At 53.4% G+C, this 17,954-nt stretch overlaps 1 protein-coding gene and 1 long non-coding RNA gene across 17 annotated transcripts in view; both read left to right on the top strand.

The window, feature by feature from the left end:
* Positions 1-3,157, top strand: part of TNK2 (tyrosine kinase non receptor 2) — a 43,757-nt gene extending 40,600 nt beyond the window's left edge. For all 16 annotated transcript variants that reach the window (XM_039461964.2, XM_039461969.2, XM_039461966.2 and 13 more), the window contains 2 exons: positions 1,386-2,191; positions 2,748-3,157. In XM_039461964.2, coding sequence (XP_039317898.1) covers positions 1,386-1,392 — 7 coding nt within the window. In that variant the 3' untranslated portion in view covers positions 1,393-2,191; positions 2,748-3,157. The remainder of the gene's footprint in view (positions 1-1,385; positions 2,192-2,747) is intronic.
* Positions 3,158-10,488: 7,331 nt separating this feature from the next.
* LOC141585530 (uncharacterized) lies at positions 10,489-17,124 on the top strand. The gene is made up of 3 exons (XR_012519077.1): positions 10,489-10,652; positions 10,758-11,018; positions 16,627-17,124. It is a non-coding gene; the product is annotated as an uncharacterized LOC141585530 (long non-coding RNA).
* Positions 17,125-17,954: the final 830 nt, after the last annotated feature.

The following is a 17,954-nucleotide window of genomic DNA, read 5'->3' on the forward strand; positions in this document are numbered from 1 at the left end:
CCCGAGTCTGCCCCATCCCCGAGTCTGCCCTACCCCGTGCCCCAGGAGGGCCACCCGGGGCCTGTCACACTGGGAAGAAGCCTGACACCTCAGCCATTCCCGCCAGGGGACATAGCCCTCCAGCTGAGGGAGGGAGGAGCGCACAGGGCCCAGGAAATAATTTCTACCAGATGCATTTATCTGGACATGTTAGCCACTTGGTTTTCAAATAAGTCCAAGAGGGACCTGGAGCCTCTCCAGTTAAAGGGGGCTTGCTTCCCTCGCATCCACAGCGACCCCAAGTGGCTCCAGGGAGCAGCGCTGTGGGACCTGTGATTTACACCCCTATTTCTCACCTCCGCGTTTTTGTGTTTCTGTTTAAAGTAACGTTTAAAATTTCAATGCCAGGTGGGCAGTGGCTCATGCCTGTAAACCCCAGCACTTTGGGAGGCCAAGGACGGGGGATCACCTGAGGTCAGGAGTTTAAGACCAGCCCGGCCGACATGGTGAAACCCCATCACTACTAAAAATACAAAAATTAGCTGGGCTTGGTGGTGCATGCCTGTAGTCCCAGCTACTCGGGAGGCTGAGGCAGGAGAATCACTTGAACCTGCGAGGTGGAGGTTGTGGTGAGCTGAGATCGCCCACTGCACTACAGCTTGGATGACAGAGCAACACCTGTCAAACAAAAACAAAAACATGTATTGTTTTTCCAGTAAAAAGTTTATAGTGTAACAAAATATATAGACATTTAAAAAACATAAATATATAAACATGCTTTGTATATTATATAAACAATGTATCTGAAAGTTGTATCAAGTCAGTGTGAACTGAGGTTGGATGGATGGAGTGGGCGTCATCACAGGAGGCACAGGTGGGAGGCGGGGCTGAGACTGGCCAGGCCTTGGAGGCACTGCTCAGTCTGGACCCGCTGTCCTTGTCACCAGCGTCTGGCCTTGTGCATGGCGGTGAGGTTTTTCCATATGTAAAGTGTGTGGATGATAGTGCCCACCTCGCAGAAGGGACTGGCGCGGTGGATAAGGGGCATGTCTGCGTGCAGCACACCCCACGCCGGGCTCGGGACGCAGGCACGCAGTGTCACCACCTCGCGCTGCTGCCTACTGATTTGCACACAGATAGGCTTGGGCTTCATGGCACTGATGGGTGTCTTCGGATTCTCTAATACACAGAAGTGCTAGTCTCTTAATTTAGTCATAGTTTGTTAAAAGTAGAGAGGACACCCAGGACGACAAATTTCACAGTGCTTGCCGGGGCCTGCCAGTCTTCGGTGGTGTTGCCTGGCACCAGGAGGCAGTGACTCCAGTGGCCCCCATAACCGCCCCTCTGACCTTTCTGTGATCTGTTTAACTGCTGGAAGGACTTTTTGGTGGTTTCCCATTCTGTAGGCGCTGAGATGTGTCAGGAGAGCCAGAGGGCCTGCCCGAAGGAATCACCTGAGCCTGTCCGTCCACCAGGGGTGGGAGATGCCCCCATCCAGGCCTGGAGGACCCGCTGCTCCCTGCTGCTCCTGGGACCGAGCAAGGTCAAACACAGCATCGGAGGCTGGGAGCCCTGTCCTGCCCGTCCCTCCCATACCAGCGCTGTCCCTGCACACTGTGGTTCGGCCCTGGTGCCCCAGCCAAGATGCAGGAAGGAGCCTGGTGAAGACAGGCCTAGGGGCTGCCCCAGTGGGCTGTGGCTATGAGCTGCCTCTGACTCCAGTCCTGGGTTGGGCCTGTGGCTGGAGTAGTGCCCCAGGTTCTGTCCTGGGTGACCAGACTGGGAGGAAACCAGGCTTGACCTGGGCAAGGAAGATGTGCTGGCCAGAGAGAGGCGGACTGGCACCCAGTGGGACCTCCTAGGATTGGGCCCTCTTCCAGGGTGCCCCTGGCAGGCAGTTGGGGTGCCGGGCAGAATGTGACTGGTGGCCTCACCAGGGGCGTGAATGGGACTTGGCTGGCCTCAGGATCTTGTGCCTGGAAATAGCCTGAGGTGGTTCAGGAAGCGGAGAAAGGGTGTCAGACCATTCTCTGGCGGGGACCAGGGTCCAAGGCCCCAGGGCCGGAAGGAGACTGAGGGGCAGCCGCCCTGAGGGACATGAGTGCTTCCTCTTCCACCCAACTTCCCCATGCCATTCCATGTTTTCCCACCAGCCTCTGTCGGCAAAGCTGCTGCCCCAGCATCCGGTACCTGCTTCTTCCAGAGAAATAAAGTTAGTTCTATTTTATGTTACTACTTGTGCCTGCCTGTTTCTTCGCCTGCTGGTCAGCAAGCTCCAGGCCCCAAGGTTCCCCAGGCCACCGGCGTCTGCTGCAGCAGCACCACCTGGGGCGGAGGGAGGGTGCGTGGGCCTGGACCCCGGGCACCTGCGGGCGCCTTCCAGGGTCCCCCTGTCTAGTCAGGGACTTGCCCAGTGCAGGGATTCCACCTGCCGCATGGACTTCTGCAAGCCAGGATACACACCGCAGGAGAGTGCAGCAACTCGGTTAAACAGCTAAGCCAACATTTTAGGAACAACCCTTCAATGTGTTGTGTTTTCATTTTGTTTTTCTGAATAACTAATATATTCACATAGTCCAAAATTCAAAAGGCCCTGAAGCGTACACTGTGAAGTGTCCCACGCCAGCCAGCCACCCCAGCCCAGACATGCCTGCATCACCCACCGGTGTCTTGTGTACTGCGTGTTTGGGATTTTTTTCTTTGTGAGTATTTTGAAGAATTCCATAGCAATACTGAACGCACGTCCCCATTTTTTTTTTTTTTTTTAGGTAGAGTTTTGCTCTTGTTGCCCAGTCTGGAGTGCAGTGGCTGATCTCCGTTCACAGTGACCTGCGCCTCCTGGGTTCCAGCAGTTCTCCTGCCTCAGCCTCTGAGTAGCTGGGATTACAGGCACGCTCCTCCACAGCCGGCTAATTTTTGTGTATTTAGTAGAGATGGGTTTCGCCATGTTGGCCAGGCTGGTCTCGAACTGCTGACCTCAGGTGATCCGCCCGCCTCAGCCTCCCAAAGTGCTGGGGTTTACAGGCATGAGCCACCGTGCCCAGCTGGGCCTCCCCATTGTTTCAGGGTGCATGGATGTCCGGGTGTACCATAAATGTACATGTACTAGGCTCCTTTTGATGAAGGGCTATTTTAGTTGTATCCCGCCCTGTTCGATTAAAACCATTGCCTCAGTAAATCGTGTATGTGGGCTGTTTTTCACTCGCAAGTCGGTCTGAAAGATGAGTTCCCAGCAGTGGGACTCCTGGGTCAAAGAGTGTGCAGTGTGGGTGGGTGCTGCCTGACTTCCTCAGTAGAGGGCTTCTCTCGCAGGACCACGTGTGGAGGAGTTTTCTCATCTTTGCCAGACTGGTAGGAATTAGCGTTTCTATAGTTTTAATATGAGTTTTTCTTGTGAATAAAGTTGAGCAATTTGTATTTCCTTTTTAATTAGTTGCCTATTAATATATTTGGCCCATTAAAAATGTTAGATTATTAGTCGGCTTCTTAACTGCTTTCTAGGAAATTACTAGATCAATCAAGGAAACTAGCTCTTTGAGCTTCACATCTGATCCTGTGAACTTTAGGCAAAAAGGGAAGTCATAAGAAAGCTGATGACTTGAGTTCGTTGAAAACAAAACGGAGGCCATTCAGGATGAGTGTGGCCATTCTGTGTGTGTCTGTGGCTGTGGGCTGGCCTCGGTGGGCACACCCTGAGGCTCAGAAGCTCTGAGGCCTGGTAGGTTTGCAAAGTCAGGAATTCTCTTATTTTAACTGTGATTTAAAATACCTAGTCAAATGTATCATAAAAGGAAACAAGTTCATGTTAAGTGAGCTTCAAGCATTGCTGTTAGACCTGGATTTCATTCCCGGCTCTGTTTCCTCTTAGAAACGTTGTGTAACCTATCTGAGTCGATGGAGTAGTTCCTGCCTTACAGAAGCGCTGTGAGGACTGACTGAGGTTGCCAAGGTAAAACATTTCGCTTGTGCATGGGCCATACTTGGTACCCACTGAACAGTAGTTACTGTCTGTTTTGTTTCTTCCTGTCCCTGCCTGTTTCTGTTAACCAATAGCTGACATTACACAGTGACCACACTGTGCATACAGTTGTGTTTTGTTTTTCTCATTTTGCCTATTTTTTTTTTAGGAAACAGTTTATTCTTTTGCAACACTCAAAGTTTTATCTATCCCATTTATAGATCGTGTTTTTTACTTCATTTTTAAAAACAACTTTTTAAATAAGCCATCCAGATGTTTGTATGCTTTACAAGCATTTAAAAATCTGTTTCAGGCCTAACACATTCAGAAAGATTTTTTCAGTGGGCAGGGGATGTCAAAGCAGCTGAGGTTTCCCAGGGGATCAGGGAACCCCATGTACTTTTCCTGCCGGACACACAGTTCCCTAAACCCTGGGGGTTTCTTATTTTTTTCTGGCTTCTAATCGGCCTGCCAGCTTTTCCAGCATCTCCTGGGTTTACTGAAAAGGTCTGAAGTCAGGATGTTGAAACGCCCACCTAGGTACGTCTGCCAGCAGGGAGAATCAAGTCAGTGGAGATGTATCGGGTGCTTTTCGTGTGTCAAACCCTGATGAGGGAACGAAAGCTAAGTAGATAAGTCTTTGGGGGACTGTGACATCCTTGTGGCGAGACAAGTACTCTAATTATCACATAGCAGGTCCTTGGGAGCAGAGGAGGTGGCTCCCCCTGAGGTCACCTTGTGCTGACATGATGGGTAAGAACAGTGGATGCCAGGTAGGCCAGGGACCAAAGTGCTGCAGGTGGGAGGCACCAGCTGGCTCGGCCCAAGCACTGAAGTTGGCAAGGCCCAGCGCACCCTTGTTTCGGGGGCAGTTAGAGGCGGCTCTCCTGATCCTGGCACGCGAGGCCGCTGGTGTGGAATGCTGAGTCCTGTTGACTTTGTGGGCAGCAGGGAACCTGGTGCGGCTGGGTCTGTGCGTTTAAGCAGGATGGGGCTGCTTGTGAGTGGCCCTCAGAGGAGGAAAGCGGGAGCACGTTTCTCACTGCACACGGCAAGCAGAAAGGAGTTCTTCATCTGCAGCAAGTTAACTAAGCTGCATCTGGGGAATGGAGGAACTCCAACTCCAGGGATCTCTGTCAAGAGTAAGGGTTCTCGAAGGGCCGCTGCAGGTCTAGAGTGAAGTTTTCAGTGACCTGCGGTGGAACGATCAGAACAGGAACTGCAGGACTGAGCTTTTCTGAAAATGAAGTATGTTCCCTTTCAAGGACAGTCTTTGTTGTGATGCCTTTTCTTCCTGAATTCTCGGTATGGAAATGACTGTTCTTGCGTGACGGTGCTGTGGGTGGTGGTAGGTTGTAAACGTGTCCGCCGTGCTTTGTCGGGATACCCTATCACCGTGCCTTGGGTAGCAGTGCCCCGTCAGGATGCCCCTCCTTCAATCACCGCCCTTTTAAAGACCCCCAAAGGCGATCTCGAGCACCTGCACCCAGAGCGCTGGTCAGGCAGCACCACCTATTGGCAAAACCCGGCATTGCAGGCCCCCCGGGCTGACGTTCAGGGTGGGTAGGAGGGTAACGCTGGGCAGTCACTGCCCGGTAAATCAATTCAGGCCAAATTAAGCCCATGGGTGCTTAAAGGAGCTCGGCCCAGGGAAGCTCGGAGGGGAAGGAACCCGTCGCCCACCATCCAGAGCCAAATGGGGACCAGCTAGGATCTAAGGTCAGGAAAGGAGACTGGTGGGGCCTCTGGAAAAGGCCGCAGCTGCACCTGGGCCAGCGGGAAGGAAGCGGAGGACCCAGAGCACGTGCGGTCACTCTGCAGCTGAAGTCCCGGCCTCACACCACGCCATCTGGGAAGCCTCAGCCTCCACGGTATGTTTTAAAATGTTTTTGTGATGGTCATACACGCTCTTTGTTGAATTGGACCATTCAAAAAAGCACAGCAAAAAATTAAACGCCCAGGAAGCCGCTTAAAATTTTGATGTATTTTCTTCCACATTTTTTCTGTGCACATACATGTTACGTGTATTTTTTTTTTTTTTTTTTTTTTTTTGAGACAGAGTTTCGCTCTTGTTACCCAGGCTGGAGTGCAATGGCACGATCTCGGCTCACCGCAACCTCCGCCTCCTGGGTTCAGGCAATTCTCCCGCCTCAGCCTCCTGAGTAGCTGGGATTACAGGCACGTGCCACCATGCCCAGCTAATTTTTTGTATTTTTAGTAGAGACGGGGTTTCACCATGTTGACCAGGATGGTCTCGATCTCTTGACCTCGTGATCCACCCGCCTCGGCCTCCCAAAGTGCTGAGATTACAGGCTTGAGCCACCGCGCCCGGCCGGCTACAGGGTTTTCTTAAGTTTTATTTTGTTTTGTTTGAGACAAGGTCTCGCTCTCTGTCACCCAGGGTGAGTGCGGTGGCGTGATCACAGTTCAGGGTGGCCTGGAATTCCTGGACTCAAGCAATCCTCCTGCTTAAGCCTCCTGGGCAGCTGGGGTGACCTGCACACCCCACCACACCTGGATTTTTTTTTTTTTTTTTTTTTTTTTTTTAATGTAGAGACAGTGTCTCACTATATTGCCCAGGCTGATCTTGAATTTCTGGACTCAAGCGATCCTCCCATCTCAGCCTCCCAAAGTGCTGGGATTATAGGCATGAGTCACTGTGCCTGGCCGGTTTTCTGCGTCTCTGAGTTCATCTTCTCAAAGAATATTTAAACACTGCCTAGTTTTTTTTTTTTTTTTTTTTTCTGTGGATAAACTCCAGTTAACACATTTTGCTAATGTTTTTTATCTTGTAACTTCATCTATTTAGAGACATGCTATCCCTCTCTCTCCCAGGTTGGAGTGCAGTGGCGTGAGCTTAGCTCACTTACTCAGCTCACTGCACCCTGACCTTCCAGGCTCAAAGGATCCTCTTGCCTCAGCCTCCCACACAGTGGGAACTATAGGCATATACTATACCCAGATAATTTTGTTCTTTTGTTTGTTTGTTTGTTTTTTGTAAAGATGAAGTCTCACTATGTTGCCCAGGCTGGTGTTGAACTCATGGGCTCAAGTGATCTGCCCACCTTGGCCTCCCAAAGTGTTAAGATTACAGGCATGAACCACTGCACCCAGCTGTAACAAATTGTTTTAATAAATAGTACTAAAAGGTTTTCCAGAAACACTTGTCTCTTTTATCAAAATGAAACATATGTTTTGGATTTTTTTTCACGAAAGAAAATGTACTAAACACACACATGTATTTTGAGACAGTCTCACTGTCACCCAGGCTGGAGTGCAGTGGCCTGGGCTAACCAGCTAACTACAGGCTCCACCTCCCAGGTTCAGGCAATTCTCCTGCCTCGGCCTCCCAGAGAGTTGGGATTGCAGACATGAGCCACCACACCCAGGTGCTTTTTATTTTATTTTATTTTATTTTATTTTATTTTTAGAGATGAGGTTTCACTGTGTTGCCCAGGTTGGTCTTGAACTCTTGAGCTCAAACAGTCCTGCCACGGCCTCCCGGAGTTCTGGGATTACAGGTTGGAGCCACCATGCCCGGTCAAAACACAGCAACTGTTTTAATGTAAGACGTACTGTCTGTGATGGCAATTGGGGTCCCTAGTCCCCTGTCCTCACCTGCCAGCACCTGAGAGGGCCCTGGAGGAGGGCACATCCCTCTGCTGGGGCGGGCTCTGGAAGGACTCAGCCTGCAGTCTACCCTGCTTCCTTCCCAGCCTGGCCTGCCAAGCTGCCCACCACTCTCACCTACCCTCTTTCCCTCGAAACCTCAGGGCTGATCGTGGCTTTGGGAATGAGGAGAACTGATCAGAGGCCAGCAGACGTACAGAAAAGCCCTGTCAGCCTCACCTGGATTGCAGGTGGCAGCACTATAGGCTTGGGCGTCTTTCACAGGCCCAGGCAGCGCTGTGTTTGGGAGGTGGTTCGGCTGCCGGAGTCCTGGGATGCTGAGCGCTGTGTCTTGCCTGATAAGGATGCTGTTTAACCACAGCCTAGTCCACAGGCAAGAAAGCTAATGGCTCCCTCTGTCTAATGTGCATTCATTTTTCTTTGTCTCAGTCTTGTACTTCCCACTTAGAATGATGCTTCTCATTCCCTCATTTCTCTACTAGAAGTTTTGTTGTTGTTGTTTTTGAGACAGAGTCTCGCTCGGCTGCCCAGGCTGGAGAAGGGTGGCACAATCTGGGCTCCCTGCAACCTTTGCCTTCTGGGCTCAGGTGATCCTCCCACCTCAGCCTCCCAAGTAGCTGGGACTACAGGCGTGAGCCACCACACCCCGCTAATTTTTCGTAGAGACGGGGTTTCACCAGGTCACTCCGTCTGGTCTAGAACTCCTGGGCTCAAGCAGTAGGCCGGCTGCAGCCTCCCGAAACTGTGGGATAACAGGTGTGAACCACCGTGCCCAGGCATTTTAAAAAAATTAAAACAAACAATTTTTTTTTTCTGAAAGCTTCTGAGGTGGAAAAAGGAAAAAAGAAAAATAAAATGTGCCCCCTCACAGAAATTTTAAAATTTCAAATAACATATATCTAAGTATGTTACTCATCCATTCATCAACACACATTTTCTGCTTCCTGTCGTGTGCCTGGCAGAGGTACCGTCGTGAGCAGAGTCGGAACAGGCCGCCAGGTGTGGAGGGCGGAACGTCACACAGCTGTGCTTTCCACCGTCGTCCCTTGCCAAAACGAAAACTGGCTTATCCCCAGATAAAATGTTCTTTGCCAAAGAACATTCTCATTATAGAACTTCTGGAACACAGAAAAATGGGATCTTCGGCTCATTCTTAGTTCTGGTTCTTGGATACGATCACTGTTGAACAGCTCAGTGTTCTATCCTGTGTGTGTTTTTAACGTCCTCACTTTGTTACAATCTGTAAATATTGAGTGCATGTGCCAAAATACTCTCATCCCCCACAGGCTGGTTACAGACCTCATTTCCGTTTTCCTCCTATTATTCCTGTTGCCGAGAGAAGCTGCTTGTGCCAAGTCTATCACCATTGAGGGACTCTTTCCCTCTCAGTGCTTAGCATTTACGCTGGTGCATTCCTTGAAAAAATAACAGTTGGCCATTATCATTATTTTTTAAATTTATTTTATTTTATTTTTATTTTTTTGAGACGGAGTTTCGCTCTTGTTACCCAGGCTGGAGTGCAATGGTGCGATCTTGGCTTACCGCAACCTCTGCCTCCTGGGTTCAGGCAATTCTCCTGCCTCAGCCTCCTGAGTAGCTGGGATTACAGGCGTGCGCCACCATGCCCAGCTAATTTTTTGTATTTTTAGTAGAGACGGGGTTTCACCGTGTTGACCAGGATGGTCTCGATCTCTTGACCTCGTGACCATTATCATTATTATATATATTTTTTGAGACAGAATCTCATTCCGTCGCCCAGACTGGAGTGCAGTGGTACGATCTTGGCTCACTGCAGCCTCCACCTCCCAGGCTGAAGTGATTCTCCTGCCTCAGCCTCCCAAGTAGCGGGGATTACAGGCATGCGCCACCATGCCTGGGTAACTGTTGTATTTTTAGTAGAGACGAGGTTTCACCATGTTGGTCAGGCTGGTCTTGAACCCCTGACCTCAAATGATCCACGCATGTCGGCCCCCCAAAGTGCTGGGTTTACAGGAGCGAGCTGTCACGCTCCGTTCCATAACGCTAGTTTAGCAAAAGATTAAAGCACGTCTCTACACATAAAAACTCTTCTTCCTCCCTCCGTCCCTCCTTCCTCCCCTGCCTCCCTCCTTCTCTCCCTCTCTCCCTCCCTGTCTTTCCTTTCTTTCTTTTCTTCCTTTCTTTCCTCTCCTTTCTGAAAGGGTCTTGCCATTCTTGGGTAACTAGGACTGCAGGCATGCGCCACGGCGCCTGGCTCAACAACTTTCTTCTAAGTCTGGACATATTTTGGTAAAAACGAAATCTTTAATGAAGCTTCTAAAAGCCGTATTGTACTTAATTTTACGTAAACATAGAAAGTTCAGGAAGGCAGGCGTTTCTGCCATGGCTGTGTGACCTTACGCAGGTCCCGGCTTTCCCTGGGCTGAGCTTCGCGGACTGGAAAGGAGGAGCTCGGCCCTCTCCAGCCCCGGCACCCCGACCGCGTCCAGGAAGGGGGAGGCCGACGGCGGAGGCCCCTCCCACAGCTGCCAGACCGACGGCGGAGGCTGACACTTTAACTCCTCCCACAGCCGCCTCTGCCGCCTCTTCTTTGCTTTTCTCCCTCACCTTCCCTTGCTAACGGCCCGGGGTCGGGCCCCGGCTCTGCTGCTTGTGTGCAGCTTCGTTCCAGCCTTTTAGTCTCTCAAGGGCATCAGTTTCCGCGTCCTGAAACGGGGCCGAGGAATCGTGAGGACGTCGCTGTGTCGGGAGTTGAGCCGCGAGGCCCGACTGCGCGTTCATGGTGGCCTCTCCCCGCAGGCCGAGGTGGAGGCGCGTCCTCAGCTTGCCACCCTCCTCCGGTGCCCGTTGCTGGATGCGGAGCGCGATGATGACTGGAGGAGAGAAACCACCGTCCCTTTCCGGGAGCGTCTGGACGGGAGAGGAAGTGCGCGATGGCGGGACCCGGGGTGGGCCCGGGTGGGCCTCGGTGCCCGGCGTCAAGGGTCTGGGGTCCGAGCCGCTCGGTCGGTGCCAGTCTTCGTGCCCTGCAGCCACGTCCTTCGAACCGGAGGAGCCGCTGGGGCCACCCGCCGAGGTCTGCGACCCACGGCCCGTTCTGCCTCAGGTCAGTTTTCTATTTGGGTTAATGTATTTTTCGGTTCTGAAATTCTCATTTGTTTCTTTTTAGTATTTCACGTATCCGCTGAGATTGTCTCTCCGTTCGCTACAGCAGGGTTTGCTCTGCCCTCCTGGAGCACGTTCCGAAGCGGCTTTCCGCCGTGGGGACCCCGGCACCCGCCCCGTTCGGGACGGCGTGGGCCGCCGGTCCTTTTCCCTGTGCGTGTGAGCGCGGCCTTCTCTGCGGACTGAGCAGTCTTGGGATTGCACCTAGACCTCGTGAAGATGGTGTGAGGAGACTCCGGGTCCTGTCTAAAGCCTGCAGAGAACGTTATTTTTGTTTGTTGATGGGTCCGACAAACTAACTGAGCAGGTAATTGATTTCAGTGCAGACGCCACTGCCTCCCGTAAGGGGTGTCCCCATGTCCGTTCCCTTTTCAAGTCTTTGTGTTGCTCTTGGGATCTGTCCCATGTGTGCACCCACCAGTGGCCGGTCTGGGAGCGGGTGGTTCTTGCCCAGGTTCAGTTCTCAGAGCCTTTGGGGTCCGTGCATGTGCAGTCGAGGGCGGAGCCCAGGAGCCCACGTGCAGCTTATGGGACCGATGCCCTGAGCTGCCTGCTTATCCTCAGTCCCTTTGACACTTTCTGGCTTTTGGGCCACTCCGCCCGCCCCCACCCCCATTCCCCCACCGTTTCTGCTTCTTACCCCAGCCCCACCCCATTCCCTCACCGTTTCTGGTTCTTACCCCAGCCCCACCCCCATTCCCTCACCCTTTCTGGTTCTTACCCCCCCAACCCCATTTCCCTCACCGTTTCTGGTTCTTACCCCAGCCCTACCCCCATTCCCCCACCCTTTCTGCTTCTTACCCCCCCCCCCATTCCCCCACCCTTTCTGGTTCTCTGGCTTGAAGGCCTGGGCTTTGCTTTCCCTGCTCTACCACACACTCCCCGGGACTTCAGCTGCCTCTGGGCCAACAAAGAGAAGATAGAAACAGAAAAAAAGTCAATGGGAATTTCCCCCATACTTTTGGGAGCGCAAATCCTTAGGTGAAAGTGAAGGGTTCCAGGTGCCTGTCCAGCTGTTGTGGCAGGTTTGCTGTAAACTAGATACCCACTGACTGATATCAGCTGCGGGATGCCCTGTGGGTCATCCAGAGGGCAGGCGTGGGCCTAACACTGAGGCTGGTCACAGCCCGTGGCCCCTTCCCACCGACAAGAGCGTCGGCTCCGCGAGGACAGGCCTTGTTGCTTTGTTCCCGGATGTATCTCCAAGTTCCTGAAACAGCGCCTGCCACGTGGTAGGCGCTCCGCAGTCACGTGCTGAGCTTGGTGAACTGCTGTTTCTGGTAATAGGAGCCTCCACTGATTACCGTGTACAGAGGCGCTAAGCCTGTGACGCTCAGTGTTCCCTTTCTACAGCAAATATTTGCAACATCTTTATTGTGCTGAAGTGAAATTCCAAAGACCATAGACTCTGTTCACATGCCGTATGTAAGCCCCAGCGTGGTGTCTGTGTGAATGTGGGTGTGCGCCCGCACCCCTCCTCCAGAACTAAGACCCTTCCTCCCAGCTGCAGGAGTGTTAGCTGCTCACGGCTCACAGCTGAGGCCCCAGAGAGCCACGTTTTTGTCCCTGGGGAGGGGAGGCACACGTCCAGTGACTGGTGGAGTCTGCACTCCTGCCTCACTTTGGGACATCTCTGAAGGCCACCCCAGGCCTGACCTGAGGGACCAGCTGCACCCTCTGCTATGACATCACAGCTCAACTTCTCCCTCTGCTCCATGCTGTATTATCTGCCCCTCACAGGTGTTATTGAGAGCACATTCCAGCTCACTACAGGTACACACACCTCCCTCTCAAGAGTGTTTCCTGGGGAACTTGACCCAAGATCATGCCCTAAGTGTATTCAAAAGAGAGATAAGGGGCGTGGTGGCTCACGCCTGTAATCCCAGCACTTTGGGAGGCCAAGGCAGGCGGATCACTTGAGGTCAGGAGTTTGAGACCAGCCTAGCCAATGTGGTGAAACCCTGTCTCTTAAGAAAAATATAAAAATTAGCTGGATGTGCCTGTAATCCCAGCTACTTGGGAGGCTGCGGCAGGAGAATCACTTGAACCCGGGAGGTGGAGGTTACAGTGAACTGAGATGGAAAAAGAAAGAGGAGGATAGTTGATAATGAAGCATGTTCTCTGCGCATCCCACTGAGGCGTGACTGCACTAGGACCTCAGCACCATTTCTCAGGCCCCACCTCAGACCAACGGGACAGGAATCCGAGCCTTGGCAGGCCCCAGGGCATCTGTGTGCAGTGGAGCGTGAGGAGCATTTCACTGGGAGGTGTTTCAAGGGCCGGATGCTCGTGTCTAAGTGACTGTGTGACCCACGAGTGCTGACACACGAGTGTCACATGGCCTCTCAGACACCACAAGTGGCCCTGCTGTCAGCGATAAGATTTTCCACGTCAGTGAAGTGTCAGACAGAACACATCAGGACACTTTCTCAACTTGCACAGTGGTTGCGTTCCTGGAAAATTCAGTTTGTCTTAAAATTGTGCAAAAAGCGATTTTGTCAGGACTCGTGACATCTCATTGGCTTCAGTGCCCCACGGTGCTGCCCGTCCTGCCGGGAGCCTCTGGCTTGGAGACAGCTGAAAACATCCCCAGAACCTCCCAAACGGTCCCCTAGGGGTCAGCACTGTCCTCACTGAGAGCGACTGGTCTACCAGAGAAAACTTTACCAATCCTCCTAATAAGCCTGAGAAGTCTTATCTTCTCTCTCTTCAGCTAAGAAAACCACGTTCAGAGAAGTTCCGGAGTTTGTCCAGGGTCACACAGCTGGTCAGCAGGGTGGCAAGCAAGATCTGGACCCCGGTCTTCCTGTCACCAGAGCCCATGCTTCCTGCCACGTGTGCCTGGCAGGTGTCTGCAGGTTCTCCAGAGTTGCAAGGTCACTAGGCCCTGGCCAGGCGTATTTATTTATCTATTTGAGATGGAGTCCTGCTCTGTTGCCCAGGCTGGAGTGTGATGGCACGATCTTGGCTCCACTGCAACCTCCGCCTCCTGGGTTCAAGCGATTCTTCTGCCTCGGCCTCCTGACTGGCTGGGACTGCAGGCATGCGCCACCATGTCTTGCTAATTTTTGGATTTTTATTTTTATTTTATTTTATTTTATTTTTTTGAGACGGAGTTTCGCTCTTGTTACCCAGGCTGGAGTGCAATGGCGCGATCTCGGCTCACCGCAACCTCCGCCTCCTGGGTTCAGGCAATTCTCCTGCCTCAGCCTCCTGAGTAGCTGGGATTACAGGCGCGTGCCACCATGCCCAGTTGATTTTTTGTATTTTTAGTAGAGACGGGGTTTCACCATGTTGACCAGGATGGTCTTGATCTCTTGACCTCGTGATCCACCTGCCTCGGCCTCCCAAAGTGCTGGGATTACAGGCTTGAGCCACCGCGCCCGGCTATTTAATTTTTGGATTTTTAGTAGAGGAGGGGTTTCATTATGTTGGCCAGGCTGGTCTCGAACTCCTGACCTCAGCCTCCCAAAGTGCTGGGATTACAGGCATGAGCCACTGTGTCCGGCCAGCCAGGTTTATTTATAACAGAAAAGAATAAACTTTATTTAGGGCCCGTCCTCCCACGTGGACACAGGCTATAAGAGCTTGAGACGAAGAGGCAGCCTGGCCTCCCTGGGGAACCGCACCTTAATGGCCCCATGTTCTCAGAGCCTGGGCTGGCAGATGGAACCACAGCCCCAGGCCCCGTTCCTCAGGTGGCACCCCCAAGTATCTGTCCAAGCCCACACCACAAACATCCACCAGGAGCCCAGCAGGCCTAGACTGGGGAGGCACCACTAAGTGTCTCTAGGGGTCCTTCCCACCCCTACGGTGGCCCCGGGGGAGCAGTATGCCTCAGAATCCTGCGCAGATGCTGAGCTGGCAGCAAATAGACTTCCTCACCCCCGACGGCCCTCTGGGTTCCACGGCCCCATCCGTGAACACCCACGTCACATCCTGCTTTGATGTGGATACAGACTCCCGTGTTCTCTGCTGGGTCTCTGTCCTCACACTCGGGAGCTCCGTGAGCTCAGGGAACAGGTGTCATGCCCCTGCTTCCCTCCCCACCCACACCTTCACTGCCACCTGGGTGGCCTACAGTCGGGAGCCAGTGACCATGAGGACTTGAAAGAGGACAGCCTGAGAACGCCCGCACACACACCCACTGCCTGCCGAGGGCGCCACTGAGGCAGCTGCCCGTGGGCTCCTGTATCTCAGAACAACCCCAGGGAATCCTGGGAACCCCTTCGGACAGATGGGGAGACCGAGATTGAGAGAGAGACGGAAGTTTCCGAAATTCGAGTTCGTGGCTCATCTGACTCCAGATGCTTCTCAACCATGGCTGCCCGTCAGGTTCACCGGGAGGGCCAAACGGTGCTGGTGCCTAGGTTCACTCCCAGAGTCGGATTTCACTGGTCCGGGACAGTCAGACATCATTTTTTTTTTTTTTTTTTTTTTTTTGAGACAGAATCTCGCCTTGCCCAGGCTGGAGTGCAGTGGCGCAATCTCGGCTCACTGCAACCTCCGCCTCCTGGGTTCAGGCAGTTCTCCTGCTTTAGCCTCCTGAGTAGCTGGGATTACAGGCACGCGCCACCACGCCTGGCTAATGTTTTTGTACTTTTAGTAGAGAAGGGGTTCACCGTATTAGCCAGGGTGGTCTCGATTTCCTGACCTCGCGATCCACCTGCCTCGGCCTCCCAAAGTGCTGGGTTTACATGCGTGAGCACCGTGCCTGGCAAATCTTCATATAAGCGTGCTCAAATCTTGCATGCGATTATCATACTAAAGGAAAATCGGCTGGGCGCGATGGCTCACGCCTGTGATCCCAGCACTTTGGGAGGCCGAGGCGGGTGGATCACGAGGTCAAGAGATTGAGACCATCCTGGTCAACATGGTGAAACCCCATCTCTACTAAAAATACAAAAAAAAATTAGCTGGGCATGGTGGCGCACGCCTGTAGTCCCAGCTACTAGGGAGGCTGAGGCAGGAGAATTGCTTGAACCCAGGAGGCAGAGATTGTGGTGAGCCGAGATCGCGCCATTGCACTCCAGCCTAGGTAACAAGAGTGAAACTCCGTCTCAAAAAAAAAAAAAAAAAAGAAAAGAAAAAAAAAGAAAATCATCCACTGTTTATAGGAAAGTCACGTCTAACTGGGTATTCTCCACTTTTGTTTCCTGGATCTGGCTTCCTCTTCCTCTCTCAGGCTCTCCTCCTCCCTCCCTCCCAGATCACCCCTGACGCTGCAGATTTTGGCCATTCTATAAGCTGGAGCAATTCTGGTCTCCCCCGGCCTCACCCCAAAACTCAGCCCAGATCCACGCCTCCGTTTCTTAATCCGGTGAGGACATCTGGTCCTTTATGAGTTCAGGGCACGCACAGTTGATGTTTCTGTGTTTAATCCCTGTAACCTGTTCCCTTTGTCCCCTCTGTTGCTGGTAAGGAAGTCGCATCAAGCACAGAAAGGTTCTCGGGCTGACATGAGGGTGAACAGGCCTGAAGTGCCTTGGCAGCATTGGTGACGTGGAAAGAAAGAATGTGCCCAAGAGGCCGGCCAAACGGGAACGAGAAGGGGGCCTGGTGGCTGCTCCCATGAGACAGCCTGGTGGGAGGGCAGGGGGCCCTGGACACGGGACCCAGCTCCCACCTCGAAGAGGCCTGGGAAACCGTTCCTGCCAGCAGCCCAGCCTTGCCCTTCAGGTAGAATTAAGGAGGGTGAGGGAAAACACGTCTGTGGTCAAAGGAATTTGGAAAACTTTGTGTAAGCTGGTGTTCGTCTCAGAGCTTTGACTAGGCCGATGCACAGTGTGAGTTTCCAGAAGCTGGTGAGTGAGCAGCTTCTGCAGGCTTATTACCCAGTCTTCGTTATTTGGAAGGCTGCTCCTGCAAGCGCGCTCTGCTTGGGGAAGCACAGCCTCTCACCCTTCTCTCCCCAGTTCTGTTTCTAGGCTCGGCAAGCTCTCCAGTCTGAGTCTTCAGATACCCAGAAGCTGTGAAGGGGACGCCCTGTCACCAGACACAATCCTTGCAAAGGGTCAGCCTCCGTGGAAGATGGACAGACCCACATGGGGAGGACAACCCACTCGGCACATGAATTCAGCCAGCCTGGGGTTCCACTCTCCGCTTTAAATGAACGAGCCGGCCCTCGGGTGTGTGTCCGTTGTCCTCCCGTGGGTCTGGCCAGCAGGCATCGGTTTCTGAGGGCCTGGCTGTGTCTAGGGCACAGCTGAGACTCACTCCTGGCCTACCGGGCTGCAAGGGTGGGCCTGGTCAAACTGACCGTCCATGGAGCATCGCCCGACTCTAGAATTGCAGGCATTTATGAAACGTGGATCTTTCCTGAATGTTAAATTTGCTGAGGCCAAAGGGGTCAACCATGTCAGCAACGGGCAGAGGCCAGAGGTGCACGCGGAGGAGAGACGTGTGGAGAAGAGGAGCGAGGGACGGGGGGGGGGGCGGGGGCGCGGGAGTCTGGCACGGGCAGGCGGGACAGGTGCCCAGTGCGGGGGGGGCAGTGGGGGGGGGACCGTGTGGGGAACAGGGTGTGGGAAGAAGCAGGCTGCCGTGCAGGCTGACCCCAGGAGAACCAGCCGGGAGGATGCGAGTCACTGTCCGGGTGGCTGGGAGGTGGCCCGGCTCTGCTGCAGCCCTGGTGGAGGCCATCCCCGGGGGAGCCCCCGTTCTGAGCGCTCACTCCTCGGGAGGAAGGGCCAGCTGCCAGTGAGAGCCCTGCTAGGGTTCTGGGTGGTGGCAGGAAAGCTCTGGGAACCTGGGACTCAGAGCCTCCTGGCCGTTGTCTTCCGAGCTGGATGTCCCTTTCAATGGCCGCTACTGTGGTCCTGCCCCTCTGGCCTGTCCTGGATGCCAAAGGAGGGGGGCTCTTGTGGGCCTGTGAGAAGGGCAAGACCCTTTCTAGAGGACCTGTGTGGCCGCCACTTCTGCCAGGACACCTGTGGTGGCCGATCCCATTTCCCCGGCCTGGCTGGCACCTGCACTCACAGCCGCCCATTCTCCTAGTAGATGGGAGCCGGGACAGGCCAGTCGCCCCCTGCACCCCCTGCACGGCTCTGTCCCCATCCCTGGTTGCTGTCAGGGCCTGTCCCCACCCAGTTCTCAGAGCAGCCCGATTGAAACTGTATTTGGAATAGCCCCTCACTTCCTTGTTCCTCTTGGCACCCGGATCACCTCCGTGCCAGCCCCGAAACACTCACCATGCCAGTGTCCTCGGATCAGGGACCCACCCAGGCAGACTCAGAACGGCATG

This window comes from Saimiri boliviensis, chromosome 9 (genome assembly GCF_048565385.1).
Source record: "Saimiri boliviensis isolate mSaiBol1 chromosome 9, mSaiBol1.pri, whole genome shotgun sequence".
NCBI lineage: Eukaryota > Metazoa > Chordata > Mammalia > Primates > Cebidae > Saimiri > Saimiri boliviensis.